We start from the raw sequence: 26,346 nt of genomic DNA on the forward strand, positions 1-26,346 counted from the left end.
CACTTTCTCATTTGAGTTTAAAGGAAGACTCACCCATTGGATAGTGTATCCACACTATGATAGGTATGTTACTGTAGGCTTATATGTGTCAAATGTTCAATGTCTGAAATATGGATTCTGACTAGATGTAACCAAATGCTTTCTTTTATTTTTTCTTTCTTTCTTTTTTTGAGGCTCTTGGCATGACGATATGAGGTCCAACCGTCATCGCATAGCAGAAATACAGTAATATCTAGGTCAGGCGGGAAAAACAAAGGACAAGCTGGTGTCCCTCTTAACTGATAAGTCAGGAATTCTGGCTCTAACAGGCCAACAAGCAGATAATGTCTGTCTGCATTCAAAGGTTTTCCAGAAGCTTGCTGTCCTCCTAAACAGAACTTCTCACAAAGTCTATCTTGTGATGGACAATTTGTTTACTTTTATCCTCTATCCTCTGTGAAATTGAAAGAGTAAAATGGTGGATAAGGGATTATGCTATCAAACATCATTCATTAAACAAAATTTTAGATGAGGGACCAAAACTAGAACAAAGAGGCAAGAGCAGATATGTTTAAGATAGGAAAACAGACACAAAAGTTAGATATGTAAAGAGTCCATCTTATCTTATCAATCATTAGGTAGCTTATTTTAATGACACCTGTTTCTGTACAAAACTATTGCCCTAAATTATAGAGAATATGCATAAACACACACATGTTCTTATAGGTATTTCACAGTGATACCATGGGAGAGATCATGGTCACACTGTAAACTCACCAATGAATATACAGTATATACACACATATATATCCACATCCATAGATTATTAATCTAAACTTAAACTTCACAGCTGCAGACACACCCTCAGACTCTGCATCATGACTGTTGAGGACATTATACAGTAAAATGGTGCCATAGAATATGAAAATATGCACTAAGGTCATTATAACCTCATTGGTCAATTACCTGAGAAATAAATAGGGTGAATGTGTAGGATAAAAAATCACTATCAAATAGAAACTGACCACTGACAACACAATAATACAACATATTTGTCTGGATAATTTCCTAACATTTATTTTTGCAGCTGCGACTGCAGATGATCAGGATGAGAGTGTGTGGGTGCGCGCGCACGCGTGCGAGGCAACAGCTGAACCTGTGGCAGGCGCGCGCGGAATGCAGTATCCGCTAGAAAGTAACGGTACTTTTAAGGAAACGGCACACCGGCACATAACCAGCAACCAGTCGACTAGTGCACCGAGTGGTCGCATCTTGGATTGTCCCACTTCACTTGATTTTCACTCCTTCTGGTTTATATCTACCCAAAGGATTTAAAAAAAAAATCAAAACCAGGAGGACGACAGCACACTAAAAAGGTAAAACTTCTATTTTATTGATTATTTAGCAAAAATAGGTCTGTAAAACCGTAAAGTAGTCTGTTCACCATTATGTAGCAAGGTCAAAGATACTTGACTTTATTCAAAAGTTGCCTTAAACATCATATTTATTAATTTAGACAGAAGTGTACATCAGGTAGGCTGTCTCAAAGTGCTTGTCAAGTTATTAGTTACAATTTATTGTCACTGGTCCACAGTATGTGCAAGCTTAAAGAAACAGAAACAATATAATTTCAATCGGTTAGTATATTCTGTAGACGTTATAATGATGAATTAGCTCATTAATTATCTGTAGGCTACATGTGCCAAACTCTTAGTTTTTCTGACACACACTGTCATGATATATTGTGCCAGCTGTGTACAGAAATAGGACATCACCAACCTAAAATGTTCCCTGTAACTGGAAAAGCTTTTTTCAGTGTTAATTCAGTGTTAACCTTCACCTGATTCAAACTTTAGAAGATGTTTAAGAGAGATGTTGATTCTCATTATAACTAACAAACTAAGATATTTTTTGATATAGTAGTTACTGTTTTCATTATCAGTCCAAATATGAAGTTAATATCCTTCAAAGCACTAAAACCTTATTATTAAAGATCATTTAGTTGTATATTTTGAGTCAGAATATCGGGTTTATCAATGCACAAAAGAAGTAGCAGTGTCACTTAATTAAAATGGAGCTGTAAATCTCCTGACATCCCAGTTATTTGAGGATGAGAGATGAGGGGAATCAAAATGATCTTTACCAATAAACAAGCCTTTGTAGTTGAATATCAAGCAGAATCATGATTATCAGATTCAATCAGGCTTACTTTACTTACAAATGAGCAGTTTTATTTATTTATTATTATTTTATTCTGCTTCCAAAAACTGCAAGTCATGTGTATTTACATTACTGCGCACATGGACTCCCTCAAACTGTACTAAATTAGAATATAAAACAACTTAAACGTGTTGTAAAGCTGTTGAGAACACTTTTGAATCTCAAAGGAGTGAAGATTTTAAGATGACCACACCGGCGAAGCCTACAGTGGTCACACTTCACTGTGATTATGGATGTTTTTTGGCAATAATACAAGCGACTGTTGGCTGTTGGACGTAATTCAACATTTCCATAGTGAAATGGCCAAGCTCCTGATTAGCAGCATCACGTCACACTAGGATTTTCATACCTGAACTGAAAAGGTATTTGAGGACAATGATAAACAGCAACAGTTTTAGTGTTGGATGACTAACAATCCAAACAGCCCTCATTCATCCAGTTGTCTCGCTCCCAGTCTGGCCATTTTGTCAAGGGTCTGTGGGGCGACATGCGGCTGCCAACTTGAGCTCTGTCCAACTGCCTATCACTCATCAGAAATAGCCATGATCACATGTCCTAGACCCACAAGTGGGCTATAAATAGCAAGCTACCATTGCACTCTTTCTCAACATACTTTGAAATGGAGCAGCTCTCTTTGCCCTAACTTTGTAGTCAAGAAGTGTCTGTCACACATATAAATCTCACTTCCAGATGAGGAAAATGTAGAGCTGAAAGAAAAAAATGAGACTATCAAATGGCAGCAAACTGTTTTTGTATATTTCATTGGACAGAAAAATATAACACTCAATTTTTAAAGCAAATAAATATATAAATAATAATGAGCAAATAATTTGTATTTGACATGGATCATCAAAAGACCTTATAATTGAACAATTTAATTGATAAATTGTTCAAAATATTGCTGAAAGAAATTAATCTTGTCTGCCATCTTGATTATTTCAAGAGTGCACAAACACACAAGCAGGAGTACTGTAATAAACACATCTTTCTATATACTGTATTAGTCAATTTATTTTACAAATATATTCATTTGCAACATCTTTTCATTTTGTTTTTTGCAATGTGAATCCATGAATTGCTTGATAGCCATTTGCAAGATTGTAGATGCTGTATTTAAAAAGGAATATATCTGACAATTCAATTCAATGAAAGTGACAAATTATGTAATATGGTCAATTGTAGTGTAGAGCAGAGCATAATGTAACAAGACAACAACATTCAAACCTTCCCCCTTTGCTTTGCAGGTAACATTTAAACAGAGCCTGTTTGTCAACTTGTCATTGTGGTACAAACATGACTGAGGTGGCGCAGGTTGTGGCTGCAGTCGCCCACGACGTGGATGAGGTAGAAAATGAAAATGAACACAACATGAGTGACACAGAAAACAAGGACGTTGATGTGACACATGAGAAAGAGGATGTGGCAGACAATGAAAAGGTTGCAGCTGAGGAGGAAAGTGAGAAGACATCACACACAGAAGACAAAAAGCCTTGCCAGAAGACTGATGAAGCAAGCAACGAGGCTGACAAGACATACATGAACGGTGTGGAACACAAAGAAGATGACACAGCCAATGATGATGAAAATGAAAAATCAGCAGCTGTTAATGGTGTAGGAAAGGACACAGAGGACAAGGAGAATGCAGAACCTGACACAAATGATGACCCGAGTATTTCTGAATTGGAGCTTAAAAAAGAGGTGAGACAAGAATAATACAATCAAACAATATTTCTTTTATCTTTATATTTTTAATAATGCCCCCCACAGCTTCCCTTTGCTACATAAAATAACTTTCTCTTAACATTCTTTTGCTTGTTTAACCACAGAAACTCCTCAGATCAAGAAAGCCGGTGGCCAGAAGCTATGTGCCCAGTGTGAACAAAGGGAAGGGGGACGTGACGGGCAAGTTTGAGGCCATGCAGAGGGCCAGGGATGAGCGCAGCCGGCAGAGGAACAAGGAGGAGCAGGAAAAGAGGAGGGAGCAATACATCAAGGAGAGAGAGTGGAATCGCAGGAAGCAGCAGGTCAAAGACAGCTAACCCCACTAACCTCCAACCGTGACCTGCATGGCATGATGAGGCATGACGGGGTGACGAAGCTGCCAGTTTGAGTGAGAATTCACTGTCTTCTATACACCGCAGTGCAACATCCACCACACAATTAACTTATTAATTTTTATTATTTCATGCCAACTTTGGTTTGTGCTTGATGTAAAAAGATGGTCATTTTTTAAAAGATGGTAATTCTAACCTCACTGATATACGCAAGGAACTCCTTAGGACTGCTGTGCAGCTGATTTCTTCAAATCCCACCGGCCCTTTAGTGGATCAATCAATCCAAATGCATGTTGTGCAGGCATTGTGCAGCTTACTGAACTTTATTTTTAATTGTAATGCAGATCCCTAATTTTTCCGATGCCACGCCAAAATTTACAAGGACAAAAGTAGCCAATTAATCAATTAATTGACTGACAGAAAATTAATCTTTAACAATGTTTCTCAAAATAGGTTTGCTGCTCTTTTCTATTTCATATCATAGTAAACTGAACCTTTGTGTTTTGGACTCTACTAGAACAGATTAAGACATGTGAACACGTTATCTTGGGAAATTTCTTACCATTTTCTGCCATTTTCTGGACTAATTGTTTAGTCAACTAATTATAAAAACATATAAAAATGAGACAAATTACTTCTACATTTTTTAAACTTTATCTAATGGTTACCAAGAAAAAATGGAGTCTTGGATGTTAATATTTCATCATAGCATCACTGAAGCACTAGAAGAAACAGATAGAGAATATACATATACAGTATAATACTGACATACAGTGTGGAAGAAATATTTCTGACTTGAATCTGAAGTTAAAGATGAATGTCAGAGATCAAGAATTCAAGGGTTAAGACAAGCTCTGCTTCGAGATCAGCTGTGGTGAAACAAATGCAGTGATACGGTAATATGTGAGTGGATTATCAGTGATACTCAGACAGAACAACCTCCAAGTGTACAGGCGTGCCATATAGCTGGCCCAGGCTCGGTCACCTACGCTCATCTCCTGTGTGTGCGATAACACCATGGCCCAATCAGAAACCTACCTGCAGGTCACATGACCCAGCTATTAGCAGGGATTAAGCACTTGTTCTTGCTGGGACCAGCATGGCTCCTGAGTGGTAGAGGAGATGATCCCAGCTAAACCGTAACCTCACCATACTCTTCATCTGATCCGCAACAGATAAAAGAACTTCTCGCTTCCAGTGATGAGGAAGAAGATGTGAAGCCAGCGAAAGTAGAAAAATCCTACGTCCCCAAAATCACAGGTAAGACACACTCGGTTGCTAAGGATAGGATGGATATTCAACAAGGGATATGGGAGGACGAGGAACACAACCAGTGCTGACGGCTCATTCTGTGTTCTGTGGAATCCTCAGGTAGTGTGAAGGGGAAGTTTGCAGAAATGGAAAAACAAAGACAAGAGGTGGAAAGGAAGAGGATGGAAAGTGAGAGGAAGAAGAGGGAGGCCCAGGACAAGATGGAAAAAGACAAAATTAAGAAAGAATTGGCTAAGAAAGCAGCTGAGGTAAGTAAACATGGGGTGAATTCCTTTGCACAGGGTCTCATCGCTCTGCCTTTCTGATGACAATGGCTTACATGTATCTGTAATCATTCAGGTAATCCTCAGCTGCCACTCAGATGAGTTATTTTAAGTGGCGTTTGAGATCCAAACAGTTGTTAGAGGCCTGATTATGTCTGAATCCACCAGTAGCATTGTTGACATGATCAGTTTGTGAACTCATGGTAAATGGATCGCTTCCATTTCATCTTACTGTGTAAGACTTATGGTAGTTTGGAAAATGATGTAATGTAAAGCAAATAAATATTTCCAAAGAGTCATCAGTACAGTATAGATAGAACAACGTGAACAGAGGTTTTAGGCTTATTATACCGTCAGTGTTGTACTTGGGAATGGTTACGTAAGTATTCCTGTGCCAGATAGGCGATTACAGGCAATTACCTGCTACGTCTTTGCCCTAATTCTGCTCTTGTTAAGAGAGAGCAGTCATGATTGTCATTGACAGTGGTGTAACTGTTCAACAACCGTATGGAAATCTTTAACAAGACACTGTTATAAGGGTACTGATTTTATTCAGCCTTCTCCTTTTTTCGCTTTTTTCTTCTTTACAACTCTGCCTTTATCATCATCAGTCATCATTGGGGCAGTAGCTACCATTAAGGACACTGCTGCCATGTCCTCTGTATTTTTGGGGGGGATCAGTAACACCATTACCTCACAACCTAATTTCTTCTGAACGGTGCCCAAAATCAGATGACACAGTAACTGGAGTGCTTTTATGTATATTTATGTTATTACTGTTATGTGCAGTGGGACAAACACCTGTTGTTGTTTTTTTTTAGCTTTCCCTATCACTGTTTTCTTTATGTCCTGTTTAAATGTATGGAAGCACTGACTTGGTGATCTAGAAACAACTGGAACAGCACTCTTACAGAGCTGCCAGGTGTAGACAGCATATGACTGGCAACTGTTTCCCACACCTCCCAGTGACTAAATTAGCTCTAAACCCCCTTACTGTGACCGAATTAGACTCCGCTATCTCAGACTGACACCCATACTGACCTACTGCAAATGGTGACACTATGCCAATAGAGTTGCCCCCTACCCACCCACACACTCTTATCCCCAGTGTGTGTGTGTGTGTGTGTGTGTGTGTGTGTGTGTGTGTGTATGTGGGTAAGCACTGCGAGTGACCTAAATTTGTTTTCAATGCTGAACAGTTTGTCTATAAGAGCTCTTGCACAAAACTTAGAAACAAGAATTAATTTTAAGTATCTAGTCTTTAAGTCTAGGAATTTCTTATCCTGTGCCTTATGTGTTGCCTTGGATAATTTAAAGGCCCCCTCCACTCAAAAATGTGTTTTGCTTACTGCTATTTAAATGTTTGAGCTTCACTATGCTGTATGATGTATGTGCAGAGTTTGACAATAGAAGAAGGAAAGTTTCACTGCGCTCACCAAAAGTCTTGAGTTTAAGGCGTGTTCCTTCAAACAGGATTTGTGACATCACAACTAGTTTGGAGCCAATTATAAGCCAGTATTCAACTTACACAAGTGTGACATAGAAACTTGAAACATCCAGCACTCAAACACTGTGAATGGACTTTACAGTGAAGCAGGAGACATCTTGTAACCAGCAGTTAAACTTTTGAAATATTTGTGTTTTCAGCGTATTGTTGAATTTTTAATGAGGGATAGGAGTAGGTGTCATTTTAAGGTTTTTAACGAGATAATCAAACTTTTTTTGTGGGAAAAAAACGTATTAGACATAAATTATTATTCACAGTAGAGTATTTAATATACATCTTAAAACACGTCTAGAGGGGATCTTTAACTTTATCTTTCAATTACCTTAAAGGAAGGAGATGACACAATCCTGGTACGGGTGGTTCCAGCAAAGTCATCTCGACCTCCGGGCAAAATCAAGATGAACTTTGAGGACATGGAGAAGAATCGAGAGGAGGAATTGCAGAAGAAGGCTGAGGAGGAAAAGAAGAGACGATACGATGAAAACAGACGCTCCTTCAGGGAGTCCAAGCGACGCTCTATTGTTCCAGAGGTAGGAATATAGAGAAATAAATATCAATACATTTTTGTTCACTTCAGCATAAATAAGTGATGAATGATGTTGTTCTGGGATTGTCTTTTACAACCACTTTAGTGTTTGTGGATCCCAGACTAAAGATGTCTCCTGCATTCTCACATTCATTCGTCTTTAGGATGAAGACGAGAAGGTGTCAGAGAAGGTGCAGGTAACTCCTGGAAAGCTGAAGATGACATTTGAGGAGCTGGAGAAGGAAAGGCAGGAGCAGAAAAAGAAGCAGGCTGAGGAGGAAGCCAAACGTCGCCTGTTAGACGAGAAGAAAGCTTTTGAGGAGGCCAGGCTGGGAATGGTAATAAAAAGCTTCAAAACAAACAATTTATTTCAAAAACTTTATGGAAAGTTTTCAATTAATTATTTTCCAACAAGTGCTGTGTAGCAGTTTGGTAGGCATCTCCATCCTCAAGAATGTCTTTGATCCCATTTATACTTCATAAACTTCCAAATATACAATTGCTGTGTAGTGAAGTTTGATGTTTGAGCTGACAGAATGGTATGTTTGTGTTTTGTCAGGGAGATGATGAGGAAGACATTCAGCCGGCTCAGGAAGACAAGGAGGAGTTCCGACCTGGAAAACTGAGGTTGAGTTTTGAAGAGCTGGAGAGGCAAAGGGTAGAAGACGAGCGCAAGAAAGCAGAGGGGGAGGCCAAGAGACGGATGCAGGAGGAGAGAAGAGCTTTTGCTGAAGCCAGGAAGAGCATGGTCAATATGCATCCCATAAATAATTACAAAATTCAACAGATCTTACAAAGCCCTCTTAGATTATGAAAATTCTCTTGTAATGTAAACATCTTAGTTTGCAAAAATATTTTACGGTAATATCATTGTAGTTTTCATGTCTTTGATCTGATATGTGATTGCTATCATTCTTATATCTGCCCGTCAAATATAACACTTCAGCCAGCAGCTGGTTAGCTTAGCTTAGCACAAAAACTGGATATGGGGAAAGAGCCATGTCTGGCTCTGTTTGAAGATAACAGAATCTACCTATCGCCACCTCTAAACCTCACCAATTAACACATATCTTGTTTTGTTTTATTCGTACAAAAACCACAGTGTAAAAATGACAATTTGCTCTTTTATAGTGGGTTATGTGTCAGACCATTTCTTGGCTGGGAGCAGTAACTTCCTGAAGTTGTTGCTGGTTGCCTCACAACTGCTCAGAGCCAAGTGGTGTTGCCAGTTTTCTGCCCAATGGTGCTACTTTATATTTAATTTGGTGGGTAAAAATGTTTTTCGGTGGGTTTCGATAATTTGAACTACTTTTTGAGTCATAAATTTTTCATTAAATATTCGGCTACTTTTATGATGATTGGGCTCGTTGTGATTGGAAGACTTTTTGTCAGTCCCATCTGGCAACACTGGAGCCAAGAAAAATTTAGCTCACAGCACCTCGTAAAATGGCATTAAAAAAATTGTTTTTTTACACTTTGTTTTTTTTTGGATCAAACAAATGAGATGACGTCAATTAGTGAGTTTATTAGGTGCTGGTAGGATTTTATGACTTTTGGATGGAGCCAGGCTAGCTGTTTCCCTGTTTTCAGTCTTTGTGCTGAGCTCAGCTCATGATTACTAGACAGATATGAGATTGGTATCTGTCTTTTAATTTAACTCACCAGAAAGCTAACAAACATTTTTCCAAAAATGTTCAAAACTACTTCTTTAGCGTAGCTTTCACCTGAACTAGAATTCCTTGTCCTACAAACTGTGTCCCACAAATAAGTGGAGTCTCATTTAAAACTGTCAATAGATGATCACACCTCTTATCTGCAGTATTCAAAGCCTACCTTGATGTGTTCTTGCCCAGCTTGTGGAAGAGGATGACGAGGCTCTGATGGCCTTGCTGAACTTGGAGGGCAGTAAGCCTGGAAAGCTGTGTGCCAGTTTTGAGGAGCTGGAACGCCAGAGAAGAGAGGAGGAGCAGAAGAAGGCAGAGGAGGAGGCCAAGAAGAGACTGGAAGAGGAGAAGAGGCTCTTTGCTGAGGCCCGCAAGAGCATGGTATGTCTACATGACTCAGCGACCAAAAACTATACATGGTTGATGCTTTTGGCTGATCACTAACACACTAAGACTGTGCTATTATTGTTGTTTTCAGGCTTTGACTTAATTTGCTGCTGCTGAGCTTTCTCTTGTAAAAAACAGAGAGAAACCCGCTTTTTAAGAAAATGTTTAAATTGCCCAAACACACATAGACACATACAAAGAATAAATATGTACTCTTTATTTATATTTTTTAACATTATGGCTATGATAAAATCATTCTAATAAATATCAGTCGTGACCGAAATAATTTTGGCTACATCAAACTAAACGCCTGTTCTCCACTTTTCACACTGATTGTATCTGAATGTTATCAATAATTGGATTCTAATTGGATGAGGATTGTTGATGTATTGTATATCATTCTGATTGGCTTAAATGGTACACCTGCATTGCTGTTCCCTTGTCCAAATTATTTCTTTAAGAGCCCTGGTCTGGATCAGGAAAACTCTGCATATGGAGATGAAACAGTAAGATATTTTCAATTTCAAATGTATATTATTTACAGTATAATAAGAGGAAACAACAGTTGTTACTATGAATGTATTTACTGTAAACACAAAGGTATGAGGATAACGGTGTGGCATGCTGTCTTAAAATGCTGTGGGCAACAATAAGAATTGCTCCTGCTTATTTTTGTGCTGGTTTTATGAGGTTGTTAAATGTCAGGTAAGTAGTTGGCCTTGGATTGTTTTGTTCAGCCAGATTTAAATTGTAATACAACACTGATGTATTACTTGATGCAGCCAGTTAGTTCACTCTGCTATTGTGTATATTTGTGTGTGTAGGCACTAGATGAGGAGGGAGAGTTGGTGAAGACTGAATCTCAGGAAGCACTGAACCCGGGAAAACTGGAGATCAACTTTGAGGAGCTGCTGAAACAGAAGGAGGAGGCTGAAAGGAGACGCAAGGCGGAGGAGCGCAAAATGAAAATGGAGCAGGAGAAGCAGGAGTTTGAACAACTCAGACAAGAGATGGGCGAGGTCGGTCTCAAACATAGTATCAAGAATATACTGCATGTGGACACATATCACAAACATAAGGCTTTGATTCAGTATAATTTCTTCAAGCAGTGATTCAGTTCTTGTTTTACTTGAGTGTCTGCAAACACGCTTTTTGCATTCTTTACATTGCACATCATCTCCGGAGTACTTACAGCTATAACAAGCATAATTGCCCTCTATTTCACAGGATGAAGTGAATGAAAGCTCGGATGTTGTGAGCGCAGAGTATGAAGAGCTGACTAAACTCAAGAGGACTGGCTCCATCCAGGCCAAGGACCTCAAGTCCAAGTTTGAGAAAATCAAGCAGCTGACTGAAGAGGAAATTCAGAAAAAGATTGAGATGGAGAGAGCACGGAGAAAGGCCATTGATGATGAAATTAAAGAGAGAGAAGCTGAGCGGTGCCAGGGGGTAAGAATACCCTCATGTGTGGACATGAATTAACTAACACCTTCTGTGGGAACCTACAAACTTAATTTATAAGCTTCTCGAGATGCATTATCTCCATAATATCACTCCAATTAAGTTGATTGCATTTTACTTAAACTAAATTACATGTGTGAATACATTTCAGAGAAATATGGCTCATGAAGCACATTTTGTAACAGCCTCGTCTCCCTCTTCCTTTTTTGTCCATTGGAGTATTATCTAAGTGTCACATATTGAGATTTGCTTTTCAGGAGGATGAGGAAGGTGAAACGACACCAGTGAGGGCTGAGGAGTCACCATTCAAACAGAAGGTTGATATGAGAGCCCGATTTGAACAAATGGCCAAAGCCCGAGAGGAGGAGGAGAGGAGGAGGATAGAGGAGCAGAAGCTGCAGAGAATGCAGTTTGAACAGCAAGAGATTGATGCTGCACTGCAAAAAGTAAATCTTCCGTGCTCATGACCATATATGCGTTCTTATGCATGACAGCTCAGCGCGGGTTGCAACATTGGGCGATTCTTTTTGTCATCTGTTTGCAGAAAAAGGAAGATGATGGTGAGGAGGAGGGAAGCATCATCAACGGCTCTGCGGCCTATGAGGATGAGGAGGATCATGCCAGATCGGGTGCTCCATGGTTTAAAAAACCTCTTAAAAATCAATCAGTGGTAGACACGGAGCCAGTTCGGTTCACCGTTAAGATCACTGGGGAGCCCAAGCCGGAGGTGACCTGGTGGTTTGAGGGAGAGATGCTCCAGGACTGTGAGGACTATCAGTATATAGAGAGAGGAGAGACGTACTGCCTCTACCTGCCGGAGACCTTCCCAGAGGATGAAGGAGAGTACATGTGCAAGGCTGTGAACAGCAGAGGCACAGCAGCAAGTACCTGCATCCTCACAATAGAAAGTAAGACCACCTTGGTGTGACTGCATGCCTGCATGATACCTCCTATCTGGATTTCAACCTCTCTCTATGAAGTGGATCGCATGCTCCTCTTCCTTGTGACCTCAGGCTGAGTGGTAGATGTGGATAACAGCTCTTTTGTTTCTTTCTTGCAGCTTATGACTACTGATGCCCTTCCATGTTCTGGAAACTTTCCCCGTTGTCCCTCACTCCTTTTGTAAATCTTCATCCCTCACAGTATGGTCAACAGAGGGAAGAAAATAGCAGTATGCTTGGCATTCCTAAGGGAGGGATACACAACACACACACAGGAAAAAAAAATGCAACATGTTGTTTACGTATTGCTTGATTGTAAAGCTGCACTCCCTGTTAGAGTAGGATATTACCTGTGCCAAAATACAAACATGATTCTTGTTCCCATGCCAAGGGTTGCACAAAACTTCAAAACTATCTTTGTCGTAAGACCCCAACAATATTTGTAATACCAGCAATTTTAAGTATCATAGTACTGTATTGTATATATCACACTTTATGGTCCACACATGGCAAACATGCTTGAGCTATTGAAATGTAAAAAATAAAATCTCCTTGTGTACTAATTTTAAAGAACATAATACAGAATATCAGTAAAACATCTTAAATACTACTGCTCAACAACTGCATCAGTATTAATCAGCATGTAGTTGTGTGTACTCTTCACCATACTAGTAAATGGTATTGTGATACTTGACTGGTATTATATTGAGTTAGTCATCACTTAATTGGAAAACCACAGTGATGGGTCTGTTGACACTGAAATGCCTGTGGCATATTTTAGGAGCAAAACCATCTAAAATCACATGTACATCCTGATTTTTAATGAAACTATTCAAGTCCAGATAAAGTGTTTTTTTAATTGCAGCATCTAAAAAAATTAATGTTGATTTTTCATGTACCAACCCCCCTTTTTTGTTTTGAGTTAAATGTAATACTCTTGATACAGTTGTTGTAATTCAGTTGTGCTGGACAGTAGGTAACCGTTTTATGGTTTGATAATGAAACAAAAAAACATAGGCTAGCCTAAATATTTGTCATATATTATAAATTAAAATGTTTTAATAAAATGAACAAAAATAGCAGTGTTTTTGTGATGTCTTTTATTTTTACATGGAGAAGATTTGAGTTACTGCTACCAACTGCCTGATATGTTGTACATTTTACTTGCTTTGCTTTTGGCTAAACTGTCCTTTTAAGGTTTAACGTGAGTGTGACCAAGAGATACATAATTATCAGCATTCCCACAAACCTGAATGCTATTAAACTGGTGAGTGGCCGTGGGAGACGAGCTCCATGGATGGCAGGTATGGTGGTATCAGTGCTTTGGTGCCAAGGACCCAGAGCTTCATCCTTTGATTGTGCTGGGAGATTTGATAGAGGCCAAAGTAGGAACTGCATATTACGTGATTAACTGGGACATATACATCTATTAAAAACTAAATTTCTGTAAAACCATAAAGAAAATCTATCACATAAATTTAAACCACCTATCAAGATAATATCTTGTTTGACTCCTGTGTGATAGCACATAATTGGAGGATCCCAACCATTTCGACCTGTGACCCCTAAAAACAAAGTAATGTCTGAGCCGTCCTTATATGTTGCATACTGTACGTGTACCAGTTGTGACCAGTTTAACCAAAGAGTGATCTTTCCTTGAGATTTAAAGTCCCCCTCCACTCAAAAATATGTTTTTCTTCTTGTTCCTACAGCTTCACTGTGCAGAATGATGTATGTACAGAGTTTGACACTAGAAGACTGTTTTCACATTCATCTGCTGCAAGTAAAAGGTTTCTCTGTGCTCATTGAAAATCATATTTTAAGTGGCTATGGCTTTAAGCCTATGACCATAATTTGTGACATCACAAATAGTTTGGAAGCCAACCTGGTCCAGTATGCAATTTACACAAGTGTGATGTGGAATCTTGAAGCGTCAAGTGCACAAACACTGAAAATAGACTTTACATTGAAGTAGAAGACAATTTGTGTTCAGAAGTTAAACTTATGGAATGAAAAAATATTTGCATATTTATATATTCCGGAATTTTGAATGACAAAGAAGAGATTCCATTTGAAGGATTTTAACAAGACAAATATTTTTGTGGAAAAACATTGTATATTATTCTTGAGGTGAAATTCACACACAAGTAAAAAGCAAATATTATAGCTCTATCTAAAAGAAAACAAAAAAAACAAAAACATAATTTCCTTTTGCAGACATGTTTTTTCTATTTTGTTAATCGCCCGGAACAAGCGCTATTGCGCATGCGTTTGGCAGCCCTCATTTTATACCACCCACGTTCCGGGAAGACCCGCCTTACTCTGCCTCTGATTGGCTAGTACTCGTTGCTTCCGTTGCTTAGATTGGTTGGGTTAGGTAAGAATATCAAGGTTAAAGCCAATCAGAAGCAGAGTAGGGGCGGGCCTTCGCAGAATGCGGGTGGGAAGAAATAACGCGAGTGAGCGTTTATTGGAAAGAACAGGCCGCCATATTTGTAACAGCGGAGCGACTGCTGTCACCATGGAAACACGCGTTGCCGAACAACAACTCTGAGAGAAACGCCGTTTCACTAATCTGTAGCACATATGGACGGCCTCTGACAGGTCCCACGGACTGTCAGCTCAATGTAAATCTGTGCAATCTGTGGCGCAGCACATCCCTCAGTTTTGTGTTAGCTAGACAATTCGCAAAAAAGAGCTTCGTGTTGGTTATCTATGTCAGAGGAAAGCCATAGAGGCAGCCAACATCATGGCCGTTTCAGTTGAAGAGGTTTCTGCGTCCCTTGTACGGGAATATCTGAGTAGAAAGGTAAGTTACCAAACGCCAGGTAGTGAACGGGCTCAGTGCAGGACACATTGGTCCTATGGCTGTGGACTGCAAACCGCTAACAAAGCTACGAAGCTACGTTAGCCTCCGTCCAGCTATGCTAAAGAGTTTATTCTGGTGTTTCACCAAAATCTGTGACTCGTCAGATTCTGTGCCACAACAGAATCAACTATAAAACCAGTTTTTGCAGACACAAATGCCAAAGTGTGTTACACTATCTAATTATAATAGGCTTTAACTTAGGTAGGGTGAGGGACACATATTGTTACAGCCGTTACCATCATTCATACTATCAATCAAAGTGTGTGACCATGGTAAAAGCTTTTGCCGTTGCATTATGGGTTAACTTTCTTACCACAGACTCTTGCATGTCACAGAATAAGGTGCAACACTGGTCCTGTTGATATTGATGTGCAGGGACTCAAGAGGACGATTGCCTGTATGGATGAGGAGCATCCCCGCACAGTTTCCAGTATTAACAACAGATCACACTTGAGGCAGATTCTACACATGGAGGGTCTCTATAGAAAGAATAAGGTAAGTCTTGCAGCTGAAAGTTGGCTGCTGTGCAAGCAGATAACAACATCTAAAGTTTAGCTGACTTCTCTGTCATTGCAGGTTCAGAATTCGCCCCTGAAAACATTACTGGAGATTATTGTAAAGCATCACGTTGAAGGCCTTAAAGATGACAAGATGACCTGCAACAAAGGTGATCCCCTGCAGTCTGCCTTAATTGTCAACTCGACTGCTAATTCACCTGCAATAACGCCATCAGAGATGGATGACACAAAGACAGAACATAGCACAGAATTCTTTGTTACTAGCAATCCCATCAAATTAAGGTATTTCAAAAGCAACTTTTTGACTTTAATTTATGCTGTTTGAGTGTTAGAAAACAGGTTTGAGTTTATATGGGATTATCTCTCTCATAGGTCACACATCAAGGGACCTCGCCCTAATGTACCTACAGGTACATTAGTATTTCCTGAGTCGGATGGACTCTCCGCCCATACTCAAAAAGATATCTGGATTTGTGACTCACGGGACCAAAAAGGCCAATCTCTGAGGGCTTCCCTCCAGGACAATGACAGCTTAATCAGGAGAGAACCAGAAAAAAAAACTTCCATCACTGAGAGCATCCAAAGGAGCAGAAGCAATCGAATTACACGTGGCATGATGGCTGGACCAATAGCCAGCACATCCCAGGTAGCAATCAATTAAATATAGTTGTATTTAATTCTGATGCACTTAATAAGCCCACCTCATATTATTCTCTTCTTCCTTTACTGATGTTTTTCCTTTTAGGAGACAAACAAAAAAAGGCAGAGTCGAAGGGTAGAAGTACCTCAGCCGCTGCTCAGAAAAGAAGAAGAATACAGGCAGTTGAAGGATGGACTTTTAGTGACTGGCCTACAGCAAAAAGCTGTAAACTGTACAAAAAGCTCAGAAAGCTGCCTAACTGAAATGAGCTCAACAGACCACGTAGGAGGGAGACGGGAGACATGGAGTGCACCAGAGGGAGTGCAGAGTGAAAACAGCTTTGAAAAAGTGGGACAAGACATGCTGAAGACAAGAAAGTAAATAGCTTTAAGCTGCCAATAGTAATGTGTCTGTCGCAATGTCATGTTTTAATACTGTTGAAACAATTTTCTCACTGATTTCAGAGTTTTGTTGATAATTTTATTCATGCTGTGTCCTTTTTCTAAGAGTAAAGACTTTGACCTGGCCAAGTGTAGCTGATTTGGATGTGTCTGAGATGGTGTTAGGTAAGTGTGTGTGTGTGTGTGTAGTGCTGCAGGAATAGCAAAAGGGACCTTGCCTTTTTTGACACTGGCTTGATTTGTCAAAGCTGATGGTGTGTTAACCGATTCCTAGATGACATTGACGACGATGACGATTTGCGAGAATTCTCCAAAGTGTCCTTTCAGAGAACTGTCACAGAGCAGAGTTATGCAGGCCGTCTGATGGACCAACACACTGCCATGGTTGGTGATATACCCCACAGTTTCTTTCTAAATGTTGGGCACTGTTTCTGTGGTTGCCTTTGATTTTCTGTTTGCTTTCTGTTTTTGTTTTTCTCCAGGAATTGAAAGCGGTTCTCCTCGGTTCTTGCCTAAATTGTTTCAGTGTTGAGTGGAGGAATCAGGGTTTCACATTCTCAGAAACGCATGAGTTGAGATATGGAATTGTGCAGAAAAAGGTTGTCTTAACTGGGCCACTGTGCTAAAATTCAGTAATGTGGAACACTGATTGTCACAATTTATTGAACTGTGGTATAATGCTTTATGTTCTTATATATTCTTCTTTGTGTATTTATTTTCTAGGGTGGTCCTTGTGGAGTTTTGGCATCCGTTCAAGCTTTTGTTCTAAAGAAACTGCTGTTTGAAAACATTGAAAGTAGTAATACAGGCCTTCTGTACGTTACCTTTCAGTTCAGAGCTTTCCTCCATAATATTAATCTCTGTGTGCCCTCTTGCAATCACTTGCATGCTTTTTACAGCCATTAAGTCACATCAAGGAATGCTTTGTAGCCACTGTTAAGTATTGACATCTGCGTTTTGGTATTTACTGTATTATTACCCCAGGCGACCTGTTTTTCACTCAAACACCACTTTGTTCTCAGGAGGTTAAGACCTTCCAACACCACCAGGAGAAAGTGTCTTGTTTCAGCTGTAGCTGAAATCCTGTGGAGGGCTGGGGAGGAAAAACAAGCCACAATTGCAGTGTAAGATTGTACTTTTATCCACTTAATCCTCTTCAACGCAGAACCTCATTACTGGTGTTTAACTAGGTCGTATGCATGTGAATATGTGGCTCAGATGTCGGGGTGGTGGAGCATGTCAATGTCATATGAGCAACCTCCATCATAACTGATTTGGTAAACTGGGCTCACATCAACTCCAGAAGTCAAAAGTTCAATTCAGATGTCCCACCACCATCCCAGTCTATGTCTAATGTCTGGTAAATCTGCTGTCACCAAGGATCATTGATTTTAACAATTGTGGGTTGTTTTTTTTGTCACATCTATTTTTAAAACAGAAGTTCAGGACGAAATCATTTCACCCCAACTGGAAACTACAAATCGGAAGGAGTCTTTGAAAAGGTATAGACATGCTACTGTGTACATACCTGCTGAATCTACATAGTGAAGTCAAAGAAAAGTCAACTGAGTAGAATTTGTAAATATATTGGATGCAGCAGCATATTGGTAATTAGGTGCATATCTAAATTATCATCAGCATATTCTAACTACGTCCAACAAACATTCCTCAACAATGCTTAGTTGCAACTAATGATTATTTTCATTATCAATGAAACTGTCAATTATTTTCTTAATTAATCAATGAGTTGTTTGATCTATAAAATGTCAGAAAATGGTGAAAAATTGATTCATTTTCTGTCAGTCGACCAATTGATTAATTGACTAATTGTTGCAGCTTTTCTTTAATGAGACATTTTTATTGGGTTAAATTTGTGGAAAAAATGGTATTGTAGAATATTTGTAGCCATATTTGGATGTGCAGAATCACATTGCACATTGGTAAATATCATCTGTATATATCCATTGTTCTTATTTGGAATTAATTAAATAATTGTATAATAAAGTGTGGCTGTTTCAAATATTTACAAAATTAACCTTTTACTTTAAATATTTAACTTATCAGTATTGATACTTAGATTGATTCCTAATTTACAATAAGTTATTTGCACTGCTAAGGAATTTTAATGAACTCCTTTTGTTTTAGATAACATGTTTCACTGTGGATAACAGGAAGGACCTACAGTTGCTTCTGGAGCAGCATATTGAGCAGGTGAGAGATTTAAGTGTCAACTTCCTCACTTGTCATTTTGCCTGTCAAATCCACTCTAAATGATCTGTATTGTTTCCACAGTTTGAGACTGGGGTGTTAGGATGCCTATTGCTGACCATATCTGCTGTTCTCTCTCGATCTGTTGAAAAGTATGTAGAGCCTTTTTTAGGACTATGACTGAACAAGATGGAGAAAAATCACTATTAACGAGAAGAAGAAACATTACCTTTATTGTGATTTCTTTTCATTCTTCCTTCCTTAGAGTAAAAGAGGACATGGACGTGCCCACCACCACGCTCATCGGAGCCCATGGCTACTGCACTCAGGTTTGACATCAAATGGTTTTATGAAGGCTGAGTATTGACTTGCGATTCACAGTGACAAATTTGATACGAATAATAAAGGTACAGGAATTTCTCTGGACGAGATTAACATTCAGCACGTTAAAATAGTCTGTGGTTATGTAAAAGCCATCAGTCTGCTCGTATTTCTCTGTTTTTAGTAATAGTGTTTAACAGCTACCTCACACATGTCAGCTTCATGAGTGAACAAACAACTCTCTAGTCAAGAACTGCAAATAATTGTCACAGAAAAAAACAACCAAACACTTAAAAATACACTGTAAACAAGTAACACAATTGCATGTGGGACTTAAGAATATGTGTATGGTACAACAAACACAAAATGGACAGTAAGCATTGCAATACTATTTATTGTTACTACTGTAAGGACTAAATATATTCTGGTACTAACACTGACTTTCTGTGATTGTGTTGACCAGGAGCTGGTCAACCTGTTGCTCTGTGGCCGAGCAGTTTCTAATGTCTTTGACGATGACATGGAGTTGGATTCAGGCAATGGCAACACAACCCTGCTCAAGGGAATCAAAGGTCACTGTGACGTTGGCCTGCTGTCCTTGTTTGAACATTATAACATCTGTAAGGTGAGCGGCATCGCTGGCTGACTCTGTGGTCACCCTGCCACTGACAAACCAGATACTAGTCAGATTCAAGTGAAAACATAAAGACCTAAGAGGGCGTTCTTTACTGTAAATATGGGCAGAGATGCTGTGCCATCAGCAGCAGATGTGCTCATAATCAAAGCAAATAATGCTCTTAAGACTATTATGGAATTTATATGATAGTTAACAACACATACACTGCCTGAAAATGTTAACTTTGAAGTGGTTCACACAACCACACGAGAAACATGCGGCTCCTTGGTTATCTCAAGCAGTAGCATAGTAACACATTAAATTGACCAGGTGAAGTGAAATGTAATTAGAGGGTCACACCATCAAAGGTGTAATTTCCACTAGTGACGGGGGGCGGGGGGTAGTGTTCCCTTTACCTTTTTATAATCTTATTTTTGTTCCCCCCACTTGATTCAGTTTCAGTCTCTAAACATTGTCCTCTTACTGTCCAGCTGACAAAATCCAGTTTGGAGGAGCTCTGAGATGATTACAATGTTAATATTGCTCAGTATTATTGTTGGGTCACAGCAGTTGAGCTTTTCAAACAGCAATGAGTGATTTACTGATTCTTTTTGCCCTTGATTTCACTTCTCAGGCAACATACAGCCTGCTCTACCTTCTTGGTAGAAGTTGTTGGGGCTGTATGCAGCCTGAGAGAAAGACTGCAGACACTTATCCAGAACCCACAAAAAGTCCTGCCATCATTGCATTTTTGGGTAAAACAATAATTTAGCCTGTGTTTATTTACAGATAATTCTCCCCAAAAAATACCAGAACTGATCATCAATTGAAGATAATTTAGTAAAGTCTGTGCTTTTAAAGACGGAAATACGACAATTATTTATTGAGTTTGACATCAGAAATTGTAGTTTGAATTTTTTGTCAACTGTTTTATAACATTATTTCATACAATATCTGGTCTAAAGAAATTATTAGTGATTATAGGTGTTACACGTTAATAATGCAGCAACTTATGTAGCATTTTTCTTTTGTGTATTATTATTATTATTATTATTATTATTATTATTATTATTATTATTATTATTATTATTATTATTATTATTATTATTATTATTATTAATGAAAGTGTGATAACCAAGGTCATTATAGTTTGTTTTTGGCCAGATGATATATATGGATGACCTCATATTTACATAAATTTTTTTTGACATGTGAATATGTTTTAATGAGGAACATGGCGTGTTAAAGAATATCTAAGACTCTTGCCTCCAGGAAATAGTGATTAATCGCGGATTATGTCTCCTAGTATCCTTTATCACACTGAAATACAGACTTACTCCAGCAAACGTGTACTCTGTGACTTAATGAAGCTATTAGACTGATATAACAAAGTGTTTGTATGATTGTAGCTTACAGGGTAACAGACTACTTTGCTCTGTCGTGTTCTATTTTCTTCTATATAAGGTAGGGGCTTACCTGAAGACTCCCCTTTACCCCATTTGGGTGGTGTGCAGTGAAAGCCACTTCAGCGTGCTGTTTGGCCTGCAGAGGGAGCTGTTGACCAATCAGGACAAGGGTCTGGAGTTTGACCTCTACTATTACGACGGACTGGCCAACCAACAGGAGGAGATCCGCCTCACTGTCTGTATGTAACATCACTTGATCTGGTCATCTTTGTTTTGAGCTGCAGTCACATTGCGCAAGTCCTTTCTTTGATCATTATGTTCCTTATAATCCCCTCCTGCTGTGAATGACTGCCCAGAAAATTTCCAGATTCCACTCTGATAAGACATGAAATATCTATATTAGCTGCTGATATAACATGATGTTTTTATTCATTTCTTGTTTTCGTGTCAGTCTGAATTATGGCTCCTGGCTCCTTGTTTTATGAATGTTTAGTAACTTTGCTTTTGCACAAATTGTACTTTCCTCTGAATATGAATGTCTGTTAAATGCCTAAAATGAAATGAAGTGTTTGTATTTTAAGCTGTTGGCAAATCCGTGGTGAGTTGTCAAGATGTCGACACTGATCTCATTCCTCCTGTGGATCACTGCATCCGAACAAGGTAAGTATCTCTTGGCATTTCCAAGGCACCCACCGATTTACACACACAGACATGCACAGTAATGTCTGCCAATTCTGAAAAGAGCCAAAAAATGCATTGATAGCTGTTTTCATACTATGAAGATAGATTAAAGTTGCAAAGGATCATATAGTATTTAACTAGGTGAGCACTAAATGCCTTAAACTGTTTGTTTGTTTGTTTTTCTTTCAGGTGGAAAGATGCATTTGTGAATTGGAATGACACAGAGCCTATTCTCTGAATAACGGGATGGTTTCATGATATTTGTTAGGACCATTAACTGACAATAGACATTTTGCATCACCAATGCAGATATTTTTTTTTACATATGTACATGTTACTCATGTTTTTTGTTTTCTTCACATTATATTAAATTCTAATTTATCCGTATAGTTCAGCAGTATTAGTGAGACAGTGTTGGACAAAGTTAATTTTGTTCTGCCTTTAATTTACATGACCTGATCATTACTTTGATTAAAACATGCAGCTGGAAACTGGAATGTGACATATTGTGTCTGCCATAAAGCCTAATGCTGTCACATACAAAATGATACGGTTTAGCAATAAGCAAAAGGTAAGTTTTTCTTGAAGTGTGTGTGAACATGAACAGGTTTGAATGGAAACTCTTAAATTTGTTGCTGGTGAAATGTAAATCGTTGTATTGACCACAGTGGCCTTTTTCTACTTTACCTGTACTTTATACATATAGATATATATCACAGATTGTTGTCTACATTTTACAGTAAATTAATATGATTTCCCTGCTTATTAGAAATGAGATTAAAATTAAGATGTGATATTTGAATCATGGAAACCATTGAAAACGGCTAAAGAAAGATAAATGTGCGTCCATAAATATTTTCACACCATGTCTTAACAGATTTTTACATGTTACTTATAATCTTGTTTAACAGTTTAATTTTGAAATAGCCAAAAATCAAACAGCCTTTTATTACATGTGCACTCTTCAAATGAGTTGATCTGTTAAGTTGTACTGTTTTTGTTTTCATTGCTCCAATTATAATTCAGATACATTGTTGGGAGATTGGATTGAATACATTTCGGCTGGTGTGTGTTTGTGTGCGTCAAAGAGAGACGTGATGATAAAAGGCCCAGATACTGTATGTGTGACACTCAGTAGTACACTCGATTGCTTATAATTGTCTTGATGAATTTTCACTATTGACAGACCTCTCATCTGGAACAGATAATAAAATAATTCAATACCTCAACTGTCTCACACAATGATGATTGTTTTGCATCTCTTCATTGCTGTGGCTCCAGAAACACTTCTGTTGTAAACAACAGAGCATACTCTGCCAGGATGTTTCACTTGAAAATAGAAGTGCTTCTGCAACCATCTTTTTTAGTTTGCAGAGACAAAAATCTTTATAAAAATTAAAAGCTAACTAAATCCTAAATAAATGAATGCAATTTTCTTTAGAAAACAATGTTTTCTTACAACTGATTACAGTCACTGAGGATGGTGTTACATTGCAGCTAAATTAACTTTATCTATATTTTATCTTTAGCAAACCTTTGTTTTAAAGCTGTTAAACTGTCAGCTGAATGTAAATGAAGCACCAGTTACCAGTTGCTGTTTGTTAACTTATTTAAAACATACATTACTGAATGATGAATACAACAGATACATTTATACATTACTAAAAAAACATCACTGTACCTGATGGTATGGATAGTAAAAAAAGTTAAGTATTTTCATAAAAAATACTTAATTTACTGCACTGTGCATTTGATAAAACAACATGTAATTTTTTACAGATTTTTCCAAATAAAACAAACTTGAAGCTAATGATGAATTAACTCTTAACTATGTCACATATCAGGGTGAATAAACAGACTCAGCTGAAAGATGCCTTGCAGTTAATCAGTGTGTTTAGTATTAGCTGTGGCAGGCGTCAGAGCAAACACAGTGTGGGGCGTGCAGAGGGGGTGGCAGGGAGACCTGTGCCAACACCTCCAGCACATGGGATCAAAGACACTGCAGCTGGCGCACAAATAGAGATGCAGCAATTCACTTTCCATCAAACTGTCTTGTGCAACATGGACAACAGTTAGTATTATATCGCGGGAGGTGCAGCGGATGGGTCAAATAATCCAAACCATCTTGGCAATGGAAGAATAGAAGCTGCTTTCTCGATTAAATCTGTCAAAGTCACTCAGATCCATGATATTTCCATTTTGGAACGAAGGAAATGCTGGAGAAGAGCTTACTGTCTGTGATGATGACTATTCATTCATCTTTCAACTGTCAAATTCCTAATGGCGGCTGTATTGTTTGAATGTATATTATTGGTGACTCATGTAGGGATTTATGCTTTCTACAAAAGACATACGAAGAGCCATGAATTAATCATGAAGTGAATCAATGAGCCCTTTACAACAATTTTACAGCCATCAAGGCTACTGCAGTCACTATAAATAAGGTGGTTTGCTTGAATGAGGCCTTGGGGCCTAAGAAATTGGATTAAAGTGTTTACTTTTGCCACAAAATTCTTCTGCGCATGGGGGTGGAGTTTGATATGTACGTCATAAAGAACCATGTTTAGGTTTTAGGTTATATTCTAGTCATAATCTTCCTTGAAAAGTTGTCGTGAGAACTATTTTAGTAAGTGCTAAAGGGGTGACCAAATTACAAATGTGTGTATAATTTCAAAGCTGATTAAAGACGAGCATCAGGACAATCCATTCACTTGGTATGAACTCAGAACTGGGACTTACTTAAATGGTCCAAAGTCTGCTGCGAGCCTGGTGTCACGCTAAATCCAAATTACAGCCCCCTCATACAGAATAAAGGGTAATAAAGCTAATCTGTAATTATCTGTCTCTTCAATCTGTTTCAAAGAATACAAAAAGTGGCTCCTGGTTAAAACATTAAGATGTCTCTTCTGAGTTTTAGTGCAGCAGGGTGCAGTCTGACAGGCAGGAAATGGTGCGGCTTTGGTCTCTATTTACTATTTATTGCGCCAGCATTTCTCAGAGGTACCAGAGGAGGGATTTGGTGCTTGTGTGTAATTGTGTTAGAGCCCTCCCACATGCTGTCCCCAGTGCATCTTCTGTCTCCTCTCCTAATCTGCGCTGTTTGTCTCCAGATAAGTGATATCCTCCTCAGATTACGATCCAGTGTCGCTGCCCTGCCCACCCGGAGGGAAAGGGATCCCTAGTGCATCCCCATGAGGTGCAAGCTGTATTTTTAGCTGTCTAATCCTTTTATAGCTCGAACAGAAAACATCACCCACTTTCCGTTAATTGCAGGTAATCATGATTCAATATGCCAGAGAAGAGGCACCTCAGTTTATCTTTGGTGTTTAAAATTATTATTTGGTTTAGCAGGTTTGACAGTATTCAGGACTTTGATGGAGCATACATTTCAAAGCTGGACTCTTCTGATCCTGAGGAAGCTGTGATTTGTGGAAGAGAGGAAATCACACATTTTATGGCCCTTTCAGAACAAGGCTATCTCATATCATGCTGGAAACACTTCATGGATTGAAATCACAATCACACTGACGGGATCTGCACACCTAAAGAAAACACATTTTTTGAATGCAACTTCAGTTCACAACGTTTTGAACAGACAGTTTCTGTGGATGACTTTTTAATGATCACGCAGCAAGCCAAACTTTGTTGAATAATGCATGACCCAATGTAACAAACCGTTCCTGCTGAGTCTGTAGAGACACGCTGGCGTGAGAACTGAGCTGTTGTAATCTTTGGCTTAGCGTATGTTTTCCTCAGATCCTACTCTATCAGCATCCCTATGTGTGCGTGGCTCAATATTTATTTCACTACCCAAATAATAACAGCAGACAATCACCGTAACTATTCCCCGGGCACATATCTCAGTACAAGATGATACAACATTACAAGAAGAAGATGTTTGTTTTGTCAGGACTTTGTAGCGTTCTGTTACTGTAGGGGTAGGTAATTTAAACTTCCTGCAGAAATACACAATGATCAATGACCTTCATCTACCATTAAAAAGTCACTGTGAGGAACTGACAGCTTTGCTTGTTTTAAATTCTCGTACGTAGTGTTTGCTATTTTCCATTTATGAAGCCTTAAACGCAAACAAGCAGGATCTTTTGAGAGAAAATAAACACTTTTTTTTTGTCTAGCAGGAAGACAAGTCAAGTTGGACAATATGTTCACCGTGTATCAGATTTCTGCCAGTTTACTCAACCGTGTAACAAGTGGTTTGAGGGTTGAGGTCTGTAAGGTGCAGGCACACTTCATCAGTGGATTATGATGATGATCAGGAACAAGAAATAGTTACGCTTCTTCAAATGCATTAGTCAGCTGTACAAGAAACTCCTGCCAAAGCAATTTTCCAAGCCTTTCAAAAGGCAAATAAACGCTTTCAAGAAGGACATAACACTAAGATTATACGCTTA

General features: G+C 38.7%; 2 protein-coding genes across 6 annotated transcripts; both read left to right on the forward strand.

The window, feature by feature from the left end:
- Positions 1–1,186: 1,186 nt before the first annotated feature.
- Positions 1,187–13,353, forward strand: nexn (nexilin (F actin binding protein)). 4 transcript variants are annotated; one of them, XM_067596894.1, is made up of 15 exons: positions 1,187–1,355; positions 3,444–3,897; positions 4,026–4,223; positions 5,429–5,513; positions 5,625–5,773; positions 7,625–7,825; positions 7,986–8,159; positions 8,381–8,569; positions 9,675–9,866; positions 10,334–10,378; positions 10,697–10,891; positions 11,100–11,321; positions 11,591–11,779; positions 11,878–12,241; positions 12,394–13,353. In XM_067596894.1, exons 2-15 carry the CDS (start codon positions 3,493–3,495, stop codon positions 12,405–12,407), a joined length of 2,622 nt encoding a protein of 873 aa, XP_067452995.1. In that variant the 5' UTR covers positions 1,187–1,355; positions 3,444–3,492; the 3' UTR covers positions 12,408–13,353. The 4 variants fall into 4 exon arrangements, with proteins under 4 accessions (XP_067452995.1, XP_067452994.1, XP_067452997.1 ...); XM_067596893.1 differs by lacking the exon at positions 12,394–13,353 and having other exon boundaries at positions 11,878–12,276; XM_067596896.1 differs by lacking the exon at positions 12,394–13,353 and having other exon boundaries at positions 11,591–11,790; positions 11,888–12,077.
- A 1,370-nt stretch (positions 13,354–14,723) lies between these two features.
- On the forward strand, positions 14,724–23,163 carry mindy4 (MINDY lysine 48 deubiquitinase 4). Of its 2 annotated transcripts, XM_067596897.1 has the most exons (18): positions 14,724–15,083; positions 15,519–15,638; positions 15,720–15,943; positions 16,034–16,307; positions 16,407–16,678; positions 16,809–16,867; positions 16,977–17,086; positions 17,185–17,301; positions 17,426–17,517; positions 17,725–17,826; positions 18,141–18,204; positions 18,848–18,913; positions 18,995–19,062; positions 19,176–19,239; positions 19,695–19,856; positions 21,312–21,492; positions 21,835–21,913; positions 22,124–23,163. In XM_067596897.1, the coding sequence occupies exons 1-18, from the start codon at positions 15,024–15,026 to the stop codon at positions 22,170–22,172; spliced, it is 2,163 nt and encodes a 720-aa protein (XP_067452998.1). In that variant the 5' UTR covers positions 14,724–15,023; the 3' UTR covers positions 22,173–23,163. The 2 variants fall into 2 exon arrangements, with proteins under 2 accessions (XP_067452998.1, XP_067452999.1); XM_067596898.1 differs by lacking the exons at positions 21,835–21,913; positions 22,124–23,163 and having other exon boundaries at positions 21,316–21,456.
- Positions 23,164–26,346: the final 3,183 nt, after the last annotated feature.

This window comes from Thunnus thynnus, chromosome 8 (genome assembly GCF_963924715.1).
Source record: "Thunnus thynnus chromosome 8, fThuThy2.1, whole genome shotgun sequence".
Lineage (NCBI taxonomy): Eukaryota > Metazoa > Chordata > Actinopteri > Scombriformes > Scombridae > Thunnus > Thunnus thynnus.